At 42.4% G+C, this 20,886-nt stretch overlaps 1 protein-coding gene across 2 annotated transcripts in view; it reads right to left on the reverse strand.

Moving 5' to 3' along the window:
- The window catches only part of ZFYVE27 (zinc finger FYVE-type containing 27), a 362,081-nt gene that overhangs the window by 13,459 nt on the left and 327,736 nt on the right, over positions 1 to 20,886 (reverse strand). For both annotated transcript variants that reach the window (XM_086922616.1, XM_086922614.1), the window contains one exon: positions 8,681 to 8,762. In XM_086922616.1, coding sequence (XP_086778742.1) covers positions 8,681 to 8,762 — 82 coding nt within the window. The remainder of the gene's footprint in view (positions 1 to 8,680; positions 8,763 to 20,886) is intronic.

A 20,886-nucleotide genomic window follows, 5' to 3' on the forward strand; every position in this document is an offset into this window, starting at 1 on the left:
CAGAATATTTGTTTCCATTGTGAGTACAGTACACATGTGAAAGGGGGTAGACAATGTCCAGCAAAACTGGTCACCTGTCGCTTGTGCAAAAAGAAAGGGCATTTTGCAAAAGTGTGTCAATCATTCAAGGCAAAAAAACTGTCATCTGTCAAGTATGTGTTGGATAGTGATATTCCAGGAGAAGAGGAAATGTGTGTAACCAAAGATCTAAGGGATACGGTCATGGTGGTTCAAAGCAAAGAGGTAAAACTGGGTAATCCCGAGTTGTGTGTTATCCGTATGTGGAGATCATGGCTTTTGGTTGAATCTGGAGCAATGTTCACCATTATCATCCAAAGTTTGTTTGAAAATGTGTGGGCTACTGGGCAGCTTTTACCACCAGATCGGAGAGCAGTATCTTATGAGGGTCACAATATAAATTTATCCGGCTACATTGAAGACATACTGGAGTTCAAGGGTCGGAAAAAAGACAAAAAGGTCTATGTGGCTCATAAAGGGGTGAATATTCTAGGGTGGTTCCACCATGGCGTGTTTGGAATGATTCTCAGACCAGGAGTGAGAGAGCAGGTGTTGGCTGTGAAGTATAGTTTAGGATTAGAAATTATGAATAAATATCCCCATGTGTTCTCGGGTGAAATAGGAAAAGTTCAAGATTACAAGCACAAGTTAATAGCGAAGGAGGGTGCACAGCCAGTGAAAAACTCCGAAATGTGCCTTTCAGCATAAGGCAAGATCTAGATAAAGAATTGGACACTTTGGTGAGAACTGGGAGAATTGAACCCATTACCTCATTATTGTGGTTGCCTTCCTTGGTGGTAGCTCGCAGGCAGAGAGGAGAACTGAGGATTTGTGTAGATTTGCACTGCCTTAATAAATACATTTGTGTGGATTCTCTTCCCTTACCCAACATAAACAAACTGTTTGCTAGCCTAAAGGGGGCTGGGCTGTTCACCAAGCTTGACCTAGCTTCAGCCTACCACCAAATTGAGCTTGAGCCAGAATCATGATATTTAACGGCCTTTGTCTCCCCTTTCGGTTCTTTTCAGTACTGCTGCATGCCTTTTGGGCTTGCTTCTGTGGCTTCAGTTTTTCAGCGAATAATGGAAGACATGCTGAAAGGTATCAAAGGGTTGTCTGTTTTCCAGGGTTATATTTTGATTTTTGCACTAGATAGGCAGATACAAGTTTCAAAGATTCCAGAAAAAAGGAGAGAAAAGTGTGGTTTCTTAAATAATAAGGTTGAGTATCTGGGCATTTTGGTTTCCAGCAATGGCATCACCCCAAAATCTAGTCTGATTGACAGTATTAACCAGACTAAGTCAACTGCGGAGAAAGCTGAACTTAAATCCTTTTAGGATTGTGCAAACTTTACTCAAGATTTATTCAAAAGTTTGCCACTAGGTTGGGACCATTGTCACGCATGCTCATGAAGAGAGTTACCCCTTGTTTAGGATGTGGAATGCCATTAAATGTTTAAGTGGGTGAAGTGTTTTAAAGCATTATGAGCCTTAATTGCTGTGTGTCCCAACAGTTGATGCCAACAACGTTGGTGTGGGGGCAATGCTCAGTCAAGAGGAAGATTCATCCAGTTCATCCTTTCAGTCTCGGCGTACAAAGACGCTCAAACCTCTTTCTTGTGCGAGCTAGACATGAATGTGCGTCTTTGTACGCCGAGACTGAAAGAATGAACTGGATGAATCTTTTAATAGAACAGATTTGTTAGCAGGCCATGGTGAGTGTACATGGGTGAAAGTAGTTTTCAATCACGGCAAAAGGTTACTGTTCTTGCTGTGGTAAACCGGTTTGATTAACAGGGAGATTATGTGTGGAGTTAGATTTGTTTGAGTAAATACGTCAGTGGTTCTGGGCATGCAGTAAACGAGTGTAAAATATGCTTTAGCAAATAAGATTGCAGTCTAGATACAATGTATGTTTTTAAAATTTGGGGAATGTTTTTCATTAACTATATGCTTTATCAGGCAAATGCAGAAAGCTTAATTATAAAACCTGTACTTTTATTTGTAGATGCCCCTGACGAAGGGAAATGTATTTCCCGAAATGCATTGGGTGATGGATTAAAGTCATGGCGTGTGAAACCTACCTTATACTCCTGTGTTTTTCTGAACCTTGATAATAAGCGTTATTTGGATAAAATGGATCGAACATGAGTTAAGATAAAATGTATGACAAGCAAGGTGAAACTAAGGAGAAAAGAGTTGAAAACTTAAAATGAAATTGATTCATTGGATTCAAATTCGTGTTGGGGCTGTGTAGCCTGACTGAGCTGAAACCTCAGCATAATCTCCTACGCCGACGACACCCAGCTGATCCTCTCCCTGACCAACGACCCCGCCGCCGCCAGAGCCAACCTGCACGAAGGGATGAAAGAGGTAGCCGAGTGGATGACGACCAGCCGCCTGAAACTGAACTCGGACAAGACGGAGGTCCTCATCCTGGGCTCCTCTCCCTCCGCCTGGGACGACTCCTGGTGGCCTCCCGCCCTGGGCACCGCACCCAAACCGACAGACCATGCACGCAACCTGGGCTTCATCCTGGACTCCTCCCTCTCCATGACCAGGCAAGTCAACAACGTCTCCTCGGCATGCTTCAACATCCTACGCATGCTACGGAAGATCTTCTGGTGGATCCCCACCGAGACCAGGAAGACCGTCACCCAGGCCCTCGTCACCAGCCGACTGGACTACGGCAACGCCCTCTACGCCGGGACCACCGCCAAGCTCCAGAAGAGACTCCAGCGGATCCAGAACGCCTCAGCCAGACTCATCCTCGACATCCCACGAACCAGCCACATCTCCGGACATCTGCGAGACCTTCACTGGCTCCCCGTCAACAAAAGAATCACCTTCCGCCTCCTCACCCACGCACACAAAGCCCTACACGACCAAGGCCCGAGCTACCTCAACAGCCGAGTCAACTTCTACGCTCCCAAACGCCACCTCCGATCAGCCAACCACGCCCTCGCCGCCGTCCCCCGCATCCGAAGAGCGACTACAGGAGGAAGGTCCTTCTCCCACCTGGCCGCCAAGACCTGGAACTCTCTCCCGACCGACCTGCGCCTGACCCAAGACCACCTCTCCTTCAGGAAGAAGCTGAAGACCTGGCTGTTCGAGCAGTAGCGGCTCCCCCCCCCCCAGCGCCTTGAGACCCCACGGGTATGTAGCGCGCTTTATAAGTGTCACTGATTGAAATGGGTTCCTTCTTTTGGGTGTAGTCACGTTACAGTGCAACGAGACAAAGCTTGAAGCAGGCGTGGCACGCTGATAAAATAGAAATTGGAGTGAAAGTTCAAAAAGTTTAAAAGGTTAAAACAAGGATTACAAAGGTGTGGATCTCTCTTTACATTTTTTATTCTATGAAAGATACAACACTGGAGAAACAGATCGATCTAGTTGGGGCTACAAAGTAGATTAGATACATCACCCAGTGTTAAAACTGATGTGTCTAAATACTTGTCAAGAATGCACGAATAGATTCCCCAAAGTCCACTAGCTACATTTAAATAAGGCAGAGAACAATAGAAAATGCTACAATTCGAATGTATGACTGCATGAATTGAAGAGTAGAGGAAGATAGAAGAAAATAACAAGAAGGTGTAGAATAGTATCGGAGGCAAGAAGACCGTTTGCATGTAGTTGACCCTGGGAAAAGAAGGAACTAAAGATGAGGTGAAAGCTGAATAACAGTTTTCAAGTTTTTGTTCTCTAGTACAGGACAAGGTTTGTCTTGCAACTTAGCTCTTCAGATGGAGAGTTCCATAAAGATGAAGCAGAGCCAGAAACAGATTTTTATACAGTAGAGTGAGATTTGAATCTCTTTGATTCCAGATGAAGACTCTTTTTGCTTCTGACATTTGTGGCACATTCGTATAGGGTTATAGTACAGTGGAGATATGCTGGTTGCTGATGTCTAAAGGATCTGTAGGTGTAGTGAGAGCGCCTGAATTTAACTTGCACCTCTAAAGGTAGCCACTGACCCGGTCTTAAACGTGGAGTTACGTGTTGCTATTTTTGGATTCAGAGAGAAATCTGACAGCTAAACGTAGCAGAGCTTTAATGAGTGAAATTGAGTTCTTAGGTATTCCTTTTTTTTCTTTCTTTTTTACAATCTTATGATGAAGGCGGAAAAACTGAATTAACTGAAGTGTTTATCCTAAATATTAATAGATAGATTCAGTTATTAACAGACCAATCCATACTACATCTAAGACTCCACATAATGGGAGTGAAAAATGTATGGAACAGAGTATGCCATGTGGGTTGAAGGGAAACGTTTAAAAGGAAAAGTGAGAGAAAATATGCATTTGAAACAAAAACTAAGAAATACATTCATTAGGAAAGAATAATGTCAGAAATTATCGGTCTTTTCTCAGTTTTAACAAATGGGAATTTTTTTTAACAATTGGACAAAATAAATAGCTAAGAAGTTAATTATGCAAATCATAGCAATTAGTGTTATATTTAAAATAGAATCAAACACATTTTAGGGCATTGTCAAAGGTGCTTCAGAGGCACAGATGTGGGTTCAACTGTCTTGAGGAAAAATGAATTTATACAGTTCGAAGCAAGACTTTCTGTTTATAAATGATGAGGCAGCTATACGTAGCTATACCACTAGATTGGGCCAGATGGTGGAGCTGCCATATAAATATAGCACCTTATTTAGGGCTTGGCAGGGGTCCCACTGTACCGCCTGGGAGGTGCAGTTCATGGCCTCCGTCCCCCCGGAGGAGGAGGATCACTTGCCATGTTTTGATATCTCCCTGCTGTCAAGGGAGACCCCTTTTGGAGTGCATGCATTACAATGCATGAGGACTATTTTACATCTAAAAAGGCTCTCATTCATCACACATGTAATACTGTATGTCATATATGCATTTTATAATTAAAACAATCCCTTTGTGGTATCAGTTTCACTGCAGTAGCATTTTAATTGAAGTTATCTGGAAACACTCACATGTTGCATATATCCTAATGTCAGCTTGAGCATTCACTGTGATTGGTGTTTTTTCCTTCAAACATGCACTATTTCTTCACCAGCCTCCAGTCATTATATTGGTGGATAAGTTGTCTAAGTCTGCCTATTAGGATTAATGTCAGACTATCAAAATATTGTCTGATAGAAATATTTTGGCCTAAACACCATTTACAAATATATTGCTCCACTGAGTATAAGTTTTCTGTTATCAACTAAAATGGAGCGACAGTGTTTCAAACAATACGTAAGACTTTTTTTTGTGTCAGAATATATTTTGATTATGATATTCTACCATACCACTTATGGAGTGTTTTCATTGCCACTGATTCATGCCAGGAGTAAAATAATGTTAAAAGGAGACAGAGTGTGGTAAAAAAAAAAGTATTCATTCATGAGGGATCAAGCAAGCCCTTCTGTTTATAAATGAAGAGGCAGGTATACACAGCTGTGGCATTAGATTGGGCCCGATGGGGGAGCGGCCACGTTTTCTCACAAATATAGGCCCTTATTAAAATTATATGGAAATCCTCAAGGGACTCTCATGTCCTGAACTCATCTGTGATTATGTACTTGTGATTAGTGTTTTTTCTATGAGCAGGTATGTCCTCACCAACTTCCAGGCATTTCATTGGTGAATACGTTGTATGAGTTTGCCTGAGGAGAGCATTCATTGTAACAGATTCATGTCAGAAGTTATTTAACATGAACTGTAGACAGATGCTGATCAAAGGATCATGTAGTGATCAGTGTCTCACCTTCCATGAGTGCCCGTGCTCAGGTGCTTAAGCTTCTCTCAGTGCATTCACTGCCGATTAGTGTTTCTCCCCTGAACATGTAGTGAGAGCTTTCATATGCTATGCATTGTATGCTCTGATCATGCAGTTTGCTGCTATGTTGACATAGTCAGAGCTCCTTTATTGCAGATGTTAAGCACAGGCTGATTCAAAAAAGCGATTGATTTGGCATCTGTTAATTTGCAGGTTCCACTGCAGCATTTCTATTGCATAGGTGTTTTTTTTTAAATACAAGAATTTAGGGAGTATTTTCATCTTTATTAAATGAGTTCTTAGGTATTCCAATGAGACAGCTTTAACTATTTTACTGAAATCGGTTATATTTAGTAATCGTTTGAGTATTTTTAAAGGTTAAAATAGCTACTCTGGTTGAATGCACTGTGAGCATGACAGCCATTTTCATGGAAAGGTTCAGAGCTTCAGTTTCTTTGGTCAGGTTCTGAAGGAAAAAATGTCAATTAGCTCCTCAAGACTGATTCCAGTGTTATCTGGGTTTCAATTTGAGGGAGTTTGAAGATATTAATTTTTGAATGTTCAATAGCCATTTTTGAGAATGTGGATGTGGAAGTGGGAATTCTGCATGTGACAGCATAAGGATCACATTATGCGTTTCCCACTCTCAACAACGTTTTGCAGTTGCTAAGGAATTAGGTGAAAAAAATAAATCACAATACACTGCCCCTTGGACACTCACATTGGTAATAGTGCATTGGTGCATCAAAGGACTTATGTCAACTGATCTACTGGGAATAACAAACATGGAAAAACTTTGAAACAACATAGAGAGCATGTGTAGAATCCAAACAGACTTTTTCCTGTTTATTTTAAAAGAAGATAATTCAATTGTAACTCAAACTTCCAACATTATACAAAACTCCACCCATCAATCCTTTAAAGCAAACAATGATTCATACAAAGAAACAAATACAAAAGACTTCAACATGGTAAAAGCAGAAAAACCAGGGATAAAATCTAATCGAATGGACACGACAACAAAACAGGGCACATTCCTCTGAGTCCTTTAGGGAGTCGGAGAATGGGGGGGGTAAACATCACACAATTTTCCCCGATGATGATATAATCTGTCAACATTTCGGGCCCAATGAGATGCTTATCGAGACCACCAGGACTTGGCGAGGATTTCAAGTTATTCTATATGGAGGGAGGTAGTCTTCATCTATAAACAAATTTCAACACCTGGCACTGATTTAACATTTCCTTGTAAGACACCAAGAGATCAAATCTGTTAACTTGATGCTTAGCTAAAGCGTTATCTTAGATCACCAATCCCATTCAATGACTGCCCAAAGAACGATATTCTGTTCAAGTGCCACCTTTAATAGTTTAATCTGCTAGTCATAACTGTCAGAGAATTTTTAAAACAACAGCAGCAGACTAAAAGATCTTGGTATATTTGGTTTGATGGGTGGGGATTTGTGTAGGGTTGGAAGTTTGAATCACAAGTGAATTATATTCTTTCAAATACATCGGAAAAACAGATAGCGTATGTAGAACCCACGTTTTTTCACTGTTTGTTGTTCCCAGTAGGATCAGTTGACATAATAACACAATTTCTACTGTGAGTGCCCAAATGACAGTTTGTTGAGTTTTTGATTTACTGGATATTCGGTACACTGTGACTAATTTGAAAGGGTACATCCTATTATTGGTGTTGAGGAATGAGGTGAACCAACTCCGAGGTGTATTCTTGAGTCCGATGTGAGTGTCAAGGATCTTCATGAGGCTATGATAATAAATTGTTACAAAATGTTACAGGGAGGTCAGGAAGGCAGGCTTCCTCATTACACAGCACATGTACATTAGAAAAGAATTTTCATGGCTTTAGTTTCATTGTTACATGCTTTACGAAAACCAGATTCCTTGATAGCCAGCATGTTGAGAGCTGATCACCTAAACATTTTTCCATTACATCCCCAACCATGGAAGATTTGTTACTGGTCTGCAGTTTGTGAGTAAGTCTGGCCAGCTTGCTGTTTTTCAATAATGAGGTGATCAATTTTTAGGAAAGGTACTAAAGAAGGCATTTATTATGTGGAACTCTATCAAAGGCACAGCCTGGAAGTGGGTTTTGATAAGAGCAGCTAGTAAAAATAATTAAATTAAAAAGCATTTTTATAGATGTAATTATCTTTGATAGCTGTTCTCCTCTAATTAAACATATGTTTTGCCATCTGTTTTTCCTAATGGAATGAGGTGAAATTTCTGATGTTGGAGGTTTAGTGGCAGTTATGTGTTTGCATTTCATTGACAATTTGACAGATAACTCCTCCTGAATTTCCACACATTCTCCTCAGGAATCTAAGAGGTTTCTTGTATTTCAGGTCTGATGTAGATCTTTACAAACTGGAAGACTTCAATAGTATGATAATACATGACCCTTTAGTGTGGGACCACTCAAGAAGGTTTGGAGACTGTGGGCCTGGTTCTCAAACTTTTCCTTACACTTTGGAATAAGTTTACAAATTTTGGGCATTCACAATCCATGCGTGGAGATTCAGAACTCTGCACTTCCAATACTTATAGTTGTGCAGTTTTCTGCCCCTGAAGATTCCGCAGTCGGGGCAGAGAACTACGCATGCACAACTATAGGGAGTGCGAAGTCGCAGCACTGCACACGTAGTTTGGGAACTACAATTTGTAGTACATTTTCTAGTACTACAAAAAGTACTACAAGGTGCATTTTGAGAATTAGGCCCTACGTTTTTCAATATTGAGCATAAAAGCAATTAATACAAACAATGTGAAATCTTTATAACACATATGAGGGACACAATTTTTGCTGGAGGAACGGAATTCTTATTTGCCATCCTTTTTATAAGATCAATAGATGAAGGTGGTCTTCTATCAGTCCTCCAAACTCAAGTACTAACCTGTTGCTCCCATAAAAGATTTTGGTACTTTGAAAGAACAGCATCTTGAACAAAAGCTATTTCCACAGTTACTGCAGTTTCTCTGCAAAGAGAGGACACAATAATAGTTGAATTGAGGTCCCTGCTTTCAAGTTATTTTGTGAGATAACAGCATGCAAATTAATAAAAGAAAGACACTAAACATTGAAAAATGTAGTTGTGCACCAGCTACACACTTTATCATTTGATGCATCAATACAACTTTGGCCTGGTCCTTCACCAGCAAGGCTAATATTATATATAAATCAGTAAACAATCAAGTCTTCATAGGAATAATGCTACTTTATTATTCTGATTGATATTGTTTATGAAGCTGAAAAATACAACACAGATAACAGTATTTAAATACTATACAATAGTGGCACAGTTAAAGAACCGTTGCAGCAAAATAATATTCTAGCTTAGTGTCCCATAGTTGATTCCATAAATTTTGCTTTTACACTCTGTAACCTAGATTGCCAGCCTGAAACTAACCTGGTGGCACTACTGCCTTTGCAGGTCATTTACTTTTTTCGTAATTACCTTTATACTTTTGCTGGAATCTGTTGTAAATCATGCAATTCACAATGTTATCTTTTGTGTAAAACTGTGTGATGACCTTTGTCAAATACTTCAGTTAAATATAATACAATACAATATAATAAATAAATACCCAACTAGTTTGAATACTGCATTAACAACAATATATTTTACTCGTCAATGGTGATACTCTTTCATTGGAGTTTACTGTTGTACTGATATGTTCAAAACTGATATATATATATATATATATATATATATATATATATATATATATATATATACACAAATATATATTTATGGTTATTTTTATACCAATTATTTATGAGTGATCAGTGATCACTCCATAACACATGGGAAATGTAGTACTATAGGACTTTATCATGAAAGAGAAGACAGAATCCTAAACTAGGATGTAATGTCAATCATTGTTGATTCTGCATGAACTATATGTACATGTTTTAATACACTGCTCCTTTCGCACGCTGCATCTAAGGCAAATCTGTCTGCATCCGACCGGGGCCAATGGCCAAAACCCTGGTCAATTTCGAACTTACTCAGGGCCAGAACACCAAACCCTAGCCACAAGTAGTTATGCCCTAGGAGAAAAGGTAGCAGATAAGCTGAAAACTGAAAATATACTGCGAAGCAACAGAACGGGCAGACTTACCACCCCAAGCCCAGCCCTCCTATAACAACACAGTACCTAGTAACCCACCAGGTTTGAAGGTGGCAGTTCTTAATAAGCGCTCCTTACAGAAGCATCAGCTGGACCTCTTTTCACTCCTCCAAGATGGAGACCTAGACATCCTAGCACTCACCGAAACCTGGTTGGGTGACACCTCAGTCCCAGACATCATTGCAGCCCTCTCCGGGGATTTGATGCCTTCTGGCATAACAGACCAGGAAAGACGAGAAGAGGGGCATCGCCATTCTCTTTAATAGGCAGATAATGGTCACCAAAATAGTGGCAGAGTGCATTGAAAATGCAGACAAATTAGGAGTCAAAATCTCATTTAAATCCTCCTGCCTCCTACTCCTGGCAGCGTACCGCCCCCCATGGTCAACCCCCAGTTTCAATGATCTTTTCGCGGAAATTATTACTGACCTCTGCTCACGTTACCAACGACTCCTAGTAGTTGGCGACTTCAACTATCAATGGGATAGAGCACCAAGAGAGCCGCTCGTTAGCCAGTTTGAGACAGGAATGTGCGCTATGGGACTCCATCAGTTAGAAGATGGCCCCACCCATTCAAAAGGGCACATCCTGGACCTTATCTGGACCTCTCACCCACGGGCTAGTTTAACGGCTATCAGCCCCTGGGCGTGGTTGGACCACGGGTTAATTAGCTACTGGGTCCCAATAGACAGCCAACTATCGCAACCACCCCCAGAGTGGAGAAAGTTGCGAAGCTGGAAAAAAATTGAGGCTGATAACTTAGTAAATACCCTGCTCAGGCTCTCCCCCCCCACACCCCTCCCAAAAATTAAAAAAATGGAACCTCAACCAGGAGAGTGAAGCCCTGACAAACACCCTAAGCAGAGCCATAGATAAAGTGGCACAGGAACGAAGAGACAGGGTGAGAGACAAAGCAAAGGGGTCCCCTGGTTTAACGAGACTCTAAGCGAAGTGAAGCAAAGCCTCCGCCAAGCCAAGAGGCGGTGTCGTAAAGCATATGACCCAGCGGAGCTGACAACTTACAAAACCTTACCTACCTCGTATAAAAAATCCATCACAATCAGGAAAGCTGAATACTATGAGGCAAGGATTACAGACGCGCCAAACAAATAGAAAGAAAAATTCAGAATACTGAAAGAACTCAGCCAAAAGTCTGAGGTGAAATCTGCAGCAGCGCCCCTAGACTGCAATGCATTTCAGACCTTCTTTCTTCAAAAAGTCAGGCACATCCTCTATGAGATTGATAATACCCCGATCAACCAGAGGTCTCAAGGCCAGAATCTGCCCCCCCACTCTTCCCTGAAAGCAACTTACTCCTTCCCTAACCTGGATTCAACTTCACTGACACCACTGATGAATCGCACTAAATCGGGCTCTCCTGCAGACCCTTGCCCCCAAGGATTTTCCTTGGGGTGGAAAGGCAGTTCATCGCTTTACTGAACAACTCCTTGGAGACTGGTTTCTTACCCTCCAACCTGATGGGAGGCCAGAGTCACCCCACTGTTAAAGAAACCTGGAGCAGATGCTGCCAATCTCAAGAATTATAGGCCCAGCTCCCCTTCCTGGTGAAAGTGGTAGAACAACATGTCCTCAAGACACTTTCATCCTTCCTGGAGGAACAGTAGATACTCCAGGCTCGACAAGCTGGTTTTAGAGCCCATCACAGAACTGAGCTGGTGATGTCTGTTCTTGATGACCTCAGAATAATGGCTGACAACAAAAAACGGAGCACCCTGATTTTGTTAGACTTATCAGCTGTGTTTGATACGGTTAACCATACTCAGCTGCTGGATTGACTTACTGACCTGGGCATTCACTGGCTGGCACACCAATTGCTAGAATCCTAGAGGATCCAGTTGGGGGAGCAGGTCTCGGACAGGGGCCCTCTCACTTGCGGCGTACCTCATGGCTCCATATTGTCCCCGCTCCTCTTCAACATTTACCTACAGCCTCTAGTGACAGCTCTAGCTCACATGGATTGCCGAGTTTTCAACTATGCGAACGACACCCAACTCATCCTCCGGATTGACAACTCCACCCATGCCCAGGAACTGGCGCAAAACATCCTCAGATTCACTGTGAATTGGATGACAGCCAATTCACTAAAAATCAACCCAGACAAACGAAGTCCTGGTCATCCCCACAAAAGACAACCCCTGGAGCGATCATTTCTGGCCCTAGGAGCTGGGTGCCACCCCCACACCAGTACCCGCCATGAAAAGCCTGGGCATAAAGATTGACTCCGAGCTCTCCATGGCCAACCAAGTCACCACAGTGGTCGAAACTTGTATAAGTCTCATGAGACAGCTATGGAAACTTGTCCCCCTCCTTTCAACTGCCTCTCTACAAATGATTGTGTCTGCCACAATTGCCTCTAGACTAGACTACGGCAATGCCTTATATATCGGCCTCCCCCAGAAACTCATTAATAAACTTCATGTTGTACTGAACGACGCAGCCAGGCGGATATTTAGGCTGCCAAAAAGGACCCATGCCGCCCCTCTGCTGTGCAAACTGCACTGGCTTCCTATTAAGCAAATAGCAAAGTTTAATGGTCTCTGCATTGCCCATAAAGCAATTTACGGGAAAGCCCCAGCCTACATTAAAGAACGCCTGAAGAACTATGTTCCGGGCCGCACATTGCGGTCATTTGAGTCCTGCCGCTTGGCCCCTCCAGGTTGCAATACCGCATCTAAAGGGGGCAGAGCCTTCTCAGTCTTACTCCCACAACTATGGAACCAACTGTCTGATTACCTTTGCTAGGAATCTTCACTCCTCCCCTTCAGGGAACAGCTTAAAATTATCCTGCTCAGGGACGTTTTGATACTGTTTAATTTACCTCCCTGTGCTGCCATGCATTCGTCTACGACCTTTGGCAACTCTCTCAAAAGCGCTTAGAGACCTGGCGGTGATTAGGCGCTATACAAAAATCAAGTAACATAACATAACAAATATGGATTTTAAGAAAAGGTTTGTATATTATATAAAATTGTGTGATATGTTATGTATAATTTTTATGGAGGAATACAGACAACTTGATTATTTAGAAGTGATTTCTTCTAGTCTAGGATATCTTGCTTTTTTCATCACACACATCAGGATTCGAACAGTGCTCCCTGAGCATTATCGAGAAAGGATATCGTCCATAAGATACCAAATACTAACCTCTAACTCTGGAATTACAGCTTTTAGAAGTTTTTAAGCATTAATACAATTGGGTACAATAGCAATCTACACTCAAATTTACATGTATACCCTTATATGATGCTTATGTTTTTGGACAAAATTTTGATATAACCTGGTAAAGTACCCTTTCTTGGCTTAGGCAATGAATGAATGATGGGTATTTGTAAAGCAAGACTGTCACTCCAAGAAGCCTCCTAACGCTATGCAAAGAGCTATTACAGATCCAGAAAAGAAAAGCTGGTAACCTTAAATTAACAAACTACACAGTGAATCTGTGGCTTGGTAGAGCCAAGTTTTATTTGTTTTTAAATTTTGCTTCAGAATCGACAAAGCGCATACTGCGAGGAAGCAGGTTCTATACTTTAGAGCCTAGTACTGTGAATGACTTTCCGCCTCGAGATTTCAGTCGAAAAGAAGGTGGTTTCAGAAGCTTCTCAGAGGAACATCTTAGAGTACATTGGGGCAAATAGTGGCAGAACTGGTTATTGAGATAATTGGGTCTGGTGCTTTTAAATGCTCCATTAACGAGTAGAAGTCATTTAAACAGGGTCCTTTTATGAATCGGAAGCCAGTGCAAAGTGTAAAGTGTTGGTAATACAGAACTCCGGATATGGAGTTGTAGAACCAATCTAGTTGCTGCGTTCTGTACCGTCTCTAACTTGAGGATGAGACACCTCAGCTAGGCCTCGAAGTCATCTTGTCCAAAATGGATTTCTCATTGGGTCACATTCACAGTTTTTTATTTCTACTGCACATATTCAAGCAAGTCTCATGTGTTCAGTACTGTAACTTTCCTTCAAGGTTCTTCCTCCTGCTTTCAGAATTGCATTCATTCACGTTAGTTCACTGTTGTTTTGTAACAAGTTTGTTCTGACATCTCCATAGACGGCACTGAGTCAATATTCATGTAATGCGATACTGCTTAGGTGGTAACACTGTATGCTCTTTATTTCAATGTTCTGATTTGTTGAAATTATAATTCTTAATCAGTTGATTTGTAGAGTGCTTCTTGTCACCCATGAGGATATCCAGCTGCTGGCAGGGTTCAGTTGATTACCCAAAAAGCCAGGCCTTCATGGACTTTCGGAACTCTGAAAAAGATGGGGAGGTCCATAGATGAATAGGTAGCTTGTTCCATGAATTTGCTGCTAGGTAGGAGCGACCTCCGGATCTGCTGCGTTGGATATGGCATTGACATTAGGCATCTGCATGTTACAATTTTTTATTGTACATTATCAATTTTTTGTAATAAATCTACATTTCTACTTTCACCCGAGAACTCACTTATTTAGTCTGTCATTCCTTATTTGGCTGTATATTTATCATGCTGTTTTGCACCTTGTCTTGGAAAACACTGCCTCGTGAAATTGAGATTTGACACAGTCCTGATCCACCCACCCATGGGCATACTATTGGGGTGATGATAGGGGTGTAAAATGTTATGGGCACACCCAAAATCATGAAACTGTTCTAGATTCACATGCTGTGCATAATTCCACCAGTTGGATTCTGAAAGAATAAAAGTACTTGATTAGAGGACATGAAAATGTGACACCAGCTTTAGCTGGTATAAATGATGAATGTGTTCTCATGACTACGTTGTCATTGTGAACAAATTGGTATGGTTTCTCCACTGCAAAAGCCTGTAGCTCAAAGTACGATGCTGTAAGGTGGCTGTGTGAATGGATGCATGGATTTAAATTAGGATTTCTGCAAAGGCCTACTTGAAATTCAACTGAGATGCTGATTCTCTATGTGGTGGACATAGTCTTTAAGGCTATTGCAGGAATCTTTTTATGCCTGGTATTGCAAAAACGTTTTGGTGAATCTATTTAATATAGCCTGCTATGGTGGATAGGTGAACTGTTGTTGATGCTTACCAGAGTCCACCTCACAACAAAGATGTTAAATAAGGTGTAACTACTATTTCACTGGATAGCGTATGAAGTTACTTTTACACCAGTTATCTATGGCATTGTGCCTCATAACATTTGCTAGTTGAATGGGTTCTTGCTTCTTTTATAACAGCTATGGATGTATCCAGAAAATTAAAACTCTAGAATCACAGGAACAATGCTCCACAGTGTAAGGTTCTGGGTGAAATAGTTTCCCTTTCTTTAATGTCAGTCGATCCTTGTACAGAGGGGACACCATAATGTTATAATGAGAAATCTCCATGCAGTGTGATTTCCAAAATTCTCTTGACCATCTGGGTACTATTAATATCATTACCATATGCGAGGTTCGGACTTTGTTTATCACTGTCTTGATTAACAGTATCAGAGGAAACGTGTAAGGAAATTTCTAATACCAGCTTATTGCCAATACATTCGCACTGACTGAATGGTAATGCCTGATGCATCGATTTGACATTTGAAATTTTTTTCTATTGCAAACAGGCCTACTCGCCTTGGTTAGAGTTTGGTGGATGGGATACGCCATCACAAACTTGGTCGTATCCCATTCACATTATTATAAATGCATTACAGCCAATGACCCTCAATCATGTTTTGACGGTCGCTTAACGCAGGCTACTGCCTGAGATGAAGCTGCGTTTAACGCTCGTCAAGCCGGTCATCAGAAAGAGATATTTTAGCATTTTGAGATCTTTTGTTTTGTTTTAATTACAAAGGTAATGGTTCTTTATCTCGCACTGTGAGCGTACTGGGCAGTCTGCTCTCTGGACTCACGTTGTATGCTTGTGGGGTTGAGTCCGAGAACCCTATTAGGACACCGCCATCTTGGAAGTTAGCATTCTAGCTTTTGTGAGGCTATAAATGCACACGCTGACACCACTGCGCAAGTCTGTCTGCGCCCGTCTGCGCTCGAGCCGGGCCTAGGGCCCTTCCCCCTGGTCCAAATGTATCCGATCGTCATACCTACTCTAGAGATCAACTTATGTGCCGGAATCCAGATGATAGAAGAGCCTGCTGCCCTAGGCTTACTCCCCAGGCTTTCTTGGGAGGTATGGCCAAAACGTTGCCCTAAATGTGCCTTAGTTTTGCCTCAGTCCGTGGTAAATTCTTGCACTTCCTGCGGCACCACATCTTGTATCAGTCCCATTCAAGTCAGTCAAAAGCCCCTCAAATGTCATTTGCTTAATGCTAGATCTCTCATTAAGCACAGTGTGGAATGCGCAATGTTTATGGAAGATCATGATATTAAGTTAGCCTTCATTACTGAATTTTGGTCAGATGAAGCTTCAGGGCCTGAACTTGTTAAAGCCACGCCACCTAGCTTCCTCTGCCATACTCAGGATAGACTTTTTAAGAAAGGTGGAGGGCTAGCAGTAATTTACCATCACTCGCTGATACCTACCTTCATTAAAGCATCCAATCAGTCATGCGAGGTACTGTCAATCAACACTCAAATTTCGGATCATGATACATTCAATGCTATCACCCTGTTTCGACCCCCAGGACCCAGGGGTGCCTTTTTAGATTCCATAGGCTCCCTGTTAGAGGATGGACTATGTAATAAGTACTTTACAGTGCTGGGTGATTTCAACTTCTATCTGGAAGATCAGATTGATCCAGACAATGTGAAACTTCAGCAGATTTTCAGTGGAGATGATCTTAGGCAGCTAGTGCTAGATCCCACTCACTCTGCTTGTCATACATTGGATGGTATCTTTTCTAACAACCCAAATCTCGTTTATTCCAATGCAGAACAGCTTACCTGGGCTGATCACTCGGCGGTTCTCTTCGAGCTTAAACAAGCCACGCGCAGTACGCATAAACCCTTAATCAAGGCAGTGTTGACGACAAGAGCTTGGAAGAACATTGACAATGCTGCCCTTGATCATATTTATTTATTTATTTTATTTATTTGCGGGTTTATATAGCGCTATGAATAAACTCCCGAAGGGGTATCTCCGCGCTAAAGACAACCGGTATGAAACTGATGATGGAAGCAAATGCAAATAAAAATACAGTGAAACTCCTATGAACCAGCAAGTGATGATTAGAATAAACTAAACAGAAAGGTTTTCAAAAATTTCCTGAATTGGAGGTGGTTATGACATTGTCTTAATGGAAGCGGGAGTGAGTTCCAAAGACTGGGGCCTACTACGGACAGAGCCCTGCCACCTAGCCTAGATTTAGTAATTTTAGGGACACTTAGTAACAACTGGTCACTGGATCTGAGGGCCCGGGAAGGGACATAGGGAACACATTTTCTGGCAAGGTATTCTGGTCCCAATTGATTGAGGCCCTTGTGAATGATGCAGCAGGTCTTAAATTTCACTCGTAGGCGTATTGGTAACCAGTGGAGTTTGTGGAGTAGTGGTTTTGAGGGGGTCCTGGGGGGTGCATTTAGCACCAGCCTGGCTGCTGTATTTTGCACCACCTGTAGACGATCCAAAACCTCCTCATTTGCACCTGCCAGAAGACCGTTGCAATAATCAAGACGGCTTATGATCAGTGCCTGAACTAAAGTTTTCCTGTAGGTGTCAGGGAGAAAAGGAAAAATTCTGCGGAGGAGACCAATTACATGGAAGCAGGATCCTACAGTGATGTTAACATTTTGCTTCATGGTCAGCTCCGGCTCCAATCTGACTCCTAAGTTCTTGATTATTGCTTTGGGTTCAGGAACTGGGCCCAAATCGGGAGGCCACCAGTCGGGAGACCATTGGACCCTGGCTTCTCCGAAGAGCATCACCTCTGTCTTTCCAACATTGCATTGGAGAAAGTTGGACAACATCCACCTTGCAACTGCCTTCATCCCATCGGAAAATGATTGAATAGTTTCCGGGGTAAGTTGTTTAAAGGGGAAGAGCAGCTGCGTATCGTCCGCGTAGGACACTGGGTGGAATCCAAAGGCTCTGGTAACATCTGCCAAGGGAGCCACATAGATATTAAATAAAGTCGGGCTCAAACAGGAACCCTGCGGGACTCCCTTGGTAATGTTAACCTCTTCCGACCTGAACTCACTCATGGTGACAGATTGGGTGCGGTGGGAGAGGAAGCTCTTAATCCAATCCAGGGCCCTACCCCCGATTCCACTCACAGACAGTCGTTCGATCAGGATGGTATGAGAAATCGTATCGAACGCTGCCGATAAATCTAGTAGCACCAGGATAACAGAGTAACCCCTGTCCTGGTACAGCCGCAGATCGTCCGTTATCGACAGCAAGGCCGTTTCAGTACTGAATTTTGGCCTGAAACCTGACTGTGATGGATCGAGGCTACCAGATTGTTCTAGGTAGGTGGACAGATGTTTGTTGGTGTGCTTTTCAAGAATCTTCCCTAGAAATGGCAAAAGGGAGATGGGCCTCAGGTTAGACATGTTGGTCCAGGGAATAGATGTATTCTTCCTAATAGGTCTAACTAGGGCTTTTTTCCAGCACTGTGGGACAACTCCAGATGTAAGTGAGAGATTCACTAGACTCTGAACATCAGGGCCTAGTGTATTCCCTAGCGGCCCCATAAGTCTGGCAGGGAGCAAGTCCGCAGGGCTGCCACTTTTAATATCGGTGAACAGTTTCTGGACCTCAATTAACGATATTTCAGGAAATTCGTCAAAGGAGTAGATATTGGTGGGTGCTGTCTGTCTTAGAGTGTAGTTATCCTGGCTACTTATGACAGAACTAAGTGCCTCTATTTTATTATAAATGGCATCTATTTTTTCAGAGAAAAAACAGGAGATGCTATCACAGAGGTGTTGTGAGGCCATATCTGCGCTTTCACAAGCTATGGGTTTCAGGAAAGTGTTGACAATCTGATATAGCACTTTAGAGTCATTGCCAGCTGCTTCCAACTGAGCAGTAACATGGTTTTTCCGTGCTGATCTTATGGCTTTATGATAGATGTTCAGGTTCTTTTTGTAATTGATTTTATCTTCCTCTAAGGAGGATTTCCTCCATGTTTTTTCCGATTTTCTGGTCAGACGTTTAAGGTTACGTAGTTCCTCTGAATACCAGATCTCTTGTTTCCTGGCAAGGCTATTTTTAAAAGTCTTTATCAGAGCAATTTGTTGCACTGCGGCACTAACTGCACCGTCCCAATTTGAAAGGGCAATGTTAATGTCATCTGTGCAAGCAGTAGAGGGAGGGAGATATTTCTGTGCAAAAGTAATGTTATTTATTTTGTGCCACTGTCTACGTTTGGACGGAATATGCATGTGAGAGTTAGGTGAGGGGTCAGTCATCGGCATAGAAAACTCAAGTAAGAAATGGTCCGTCCAAGGATATTGTTTAGGTACACTTCATTTAATACCAGGGAAGTTAGATATTATTAAATCCAAGGTATGTCCTGCTTGGTGGGTAGGCCCACTATTGCATAGATTTAATCCTAAGAAGGAGATATCGGTTAGGAAGGACTGTGCGTCACTATTAGTCTCTTCCTCACTATGAATATTAAAATCTCCAAGCAATAGGAATTCTTTATCTTGGCATACATGAGGTGCCAATGCTTCCACTAGCTGTTTAGACATGTTTTTTAGTGGACCTGGCGGGCGATAAACTAATGCTCCTTTCTTGCTATGTTTAGAGGATGAGCCAATCCTAAAAATCAACATTTCAAAAGTCGGATTACAGCACTGATCAATGATTGAAACTGAAATCTCAGTTTTAAAAACAATTGCTATTCCCCCCCCAATTTTTTTAGGTCGATCTAATCTGACAATCTTATAACCCTCCGGTATTCCAAGGGTGATGGCGGGGGTGGAGTGGGGTTTAAGCCAGGTCTCTGTTAAAAAGCAAACATCTGCTTTATATGTGGAAATAAGGTCCCAAACCTCGAAAGAGTGTTTGACTAAAGATCTAACATTACACAACAAAAACTTTCCTCCCTGCTTCAGTACTGTAAAGTTTTTACTGGGACATTGTTGGGGGGAATGCTTAATCGTCTGAAATTGTGTACGACAAGTTATACAAGAAAAAGGTCCTTCAGGGAGACAGTGAGGTGGTAGCTTACAGACCGGAGTTAACAATGTAGGACGTAAGCATCGTAAGGCCTGGGAGGAGTAGGAAAGCCTACATACCTTAGCCGTCTCAGATGGAGGTGCCATGGCCCCTGGTCCCGTCCAGTCGCGGACGGGCGCAGACGGGCTTCTCTCTGGCGCGTCTCAGGCGCTTCGCTGCGCGCTAGCTGTGACGAGGGGGCTATATACCCTCAAGGTGCAGCAACTAGAGCGCTGACCGCTCTGACAATGCGGAAGTGACCTGGCTTTGCCTGACCCGCCCTCCGCTCAACGGCACTGGTTGCCGAGTCGGACCGGGGCGGGCAGGACGGCAAATCGAGCCCAGGCTATTCACAAGTGATTTTTACTGTTTAAACACATTAGCGTGTAGCGTTTGAAAATGCCTGATTAAACTTTTAAAATACGGCGCTTCAGTAAAATTTGTGGATAAAATCTGATTCTCAATCTCAATACTGTATTACATCACAGTTGTTAATGACATTAGCTACACAAGTCAGAACTCGATACCTGGGCGTCAGCGGGTCAGGGAGACACTCTCACCGTCCTCCCTACCGCAGTTCACCGCCTGTTCCTCTGATAAAAAGCTCCCTCCCCACACCCTCCTCTGATGTAGATAGAGCTACAATCAACTATAATGACTGGATAGATTCTGCTTGTAAGAAACTGGCACCCAATAAGTGGTGCATTCCCAAGCGCTCAGCGCCCCCAGCCTCCTGGTATTCTGAAAGTCTAAAAAATCATAAACTAGACTGTAAAAAATTGGAGAGAGCCTGGAGGAGTGAGTATAATACCTCCAACAAAGAGGCTTACAAACAGGGTCTGGCTAGCTATGAGAAAGTGTTATGTGAAACTAAAAAGGGCC

The sequence above is a fragment of the Lissotriton vulgaris genome, chromosome 5, assembly GCF_964263255.1.
Source record: "Lissotriton vulgaris chromosome 5, aLisVul1.2, whole genome shotgun sequence".
NCBI lineage: Eukaryota > Metazoa > Chordata > Amphibia > Caudata > Salamandridae > Lissotriton > Lissotriton vulgaris.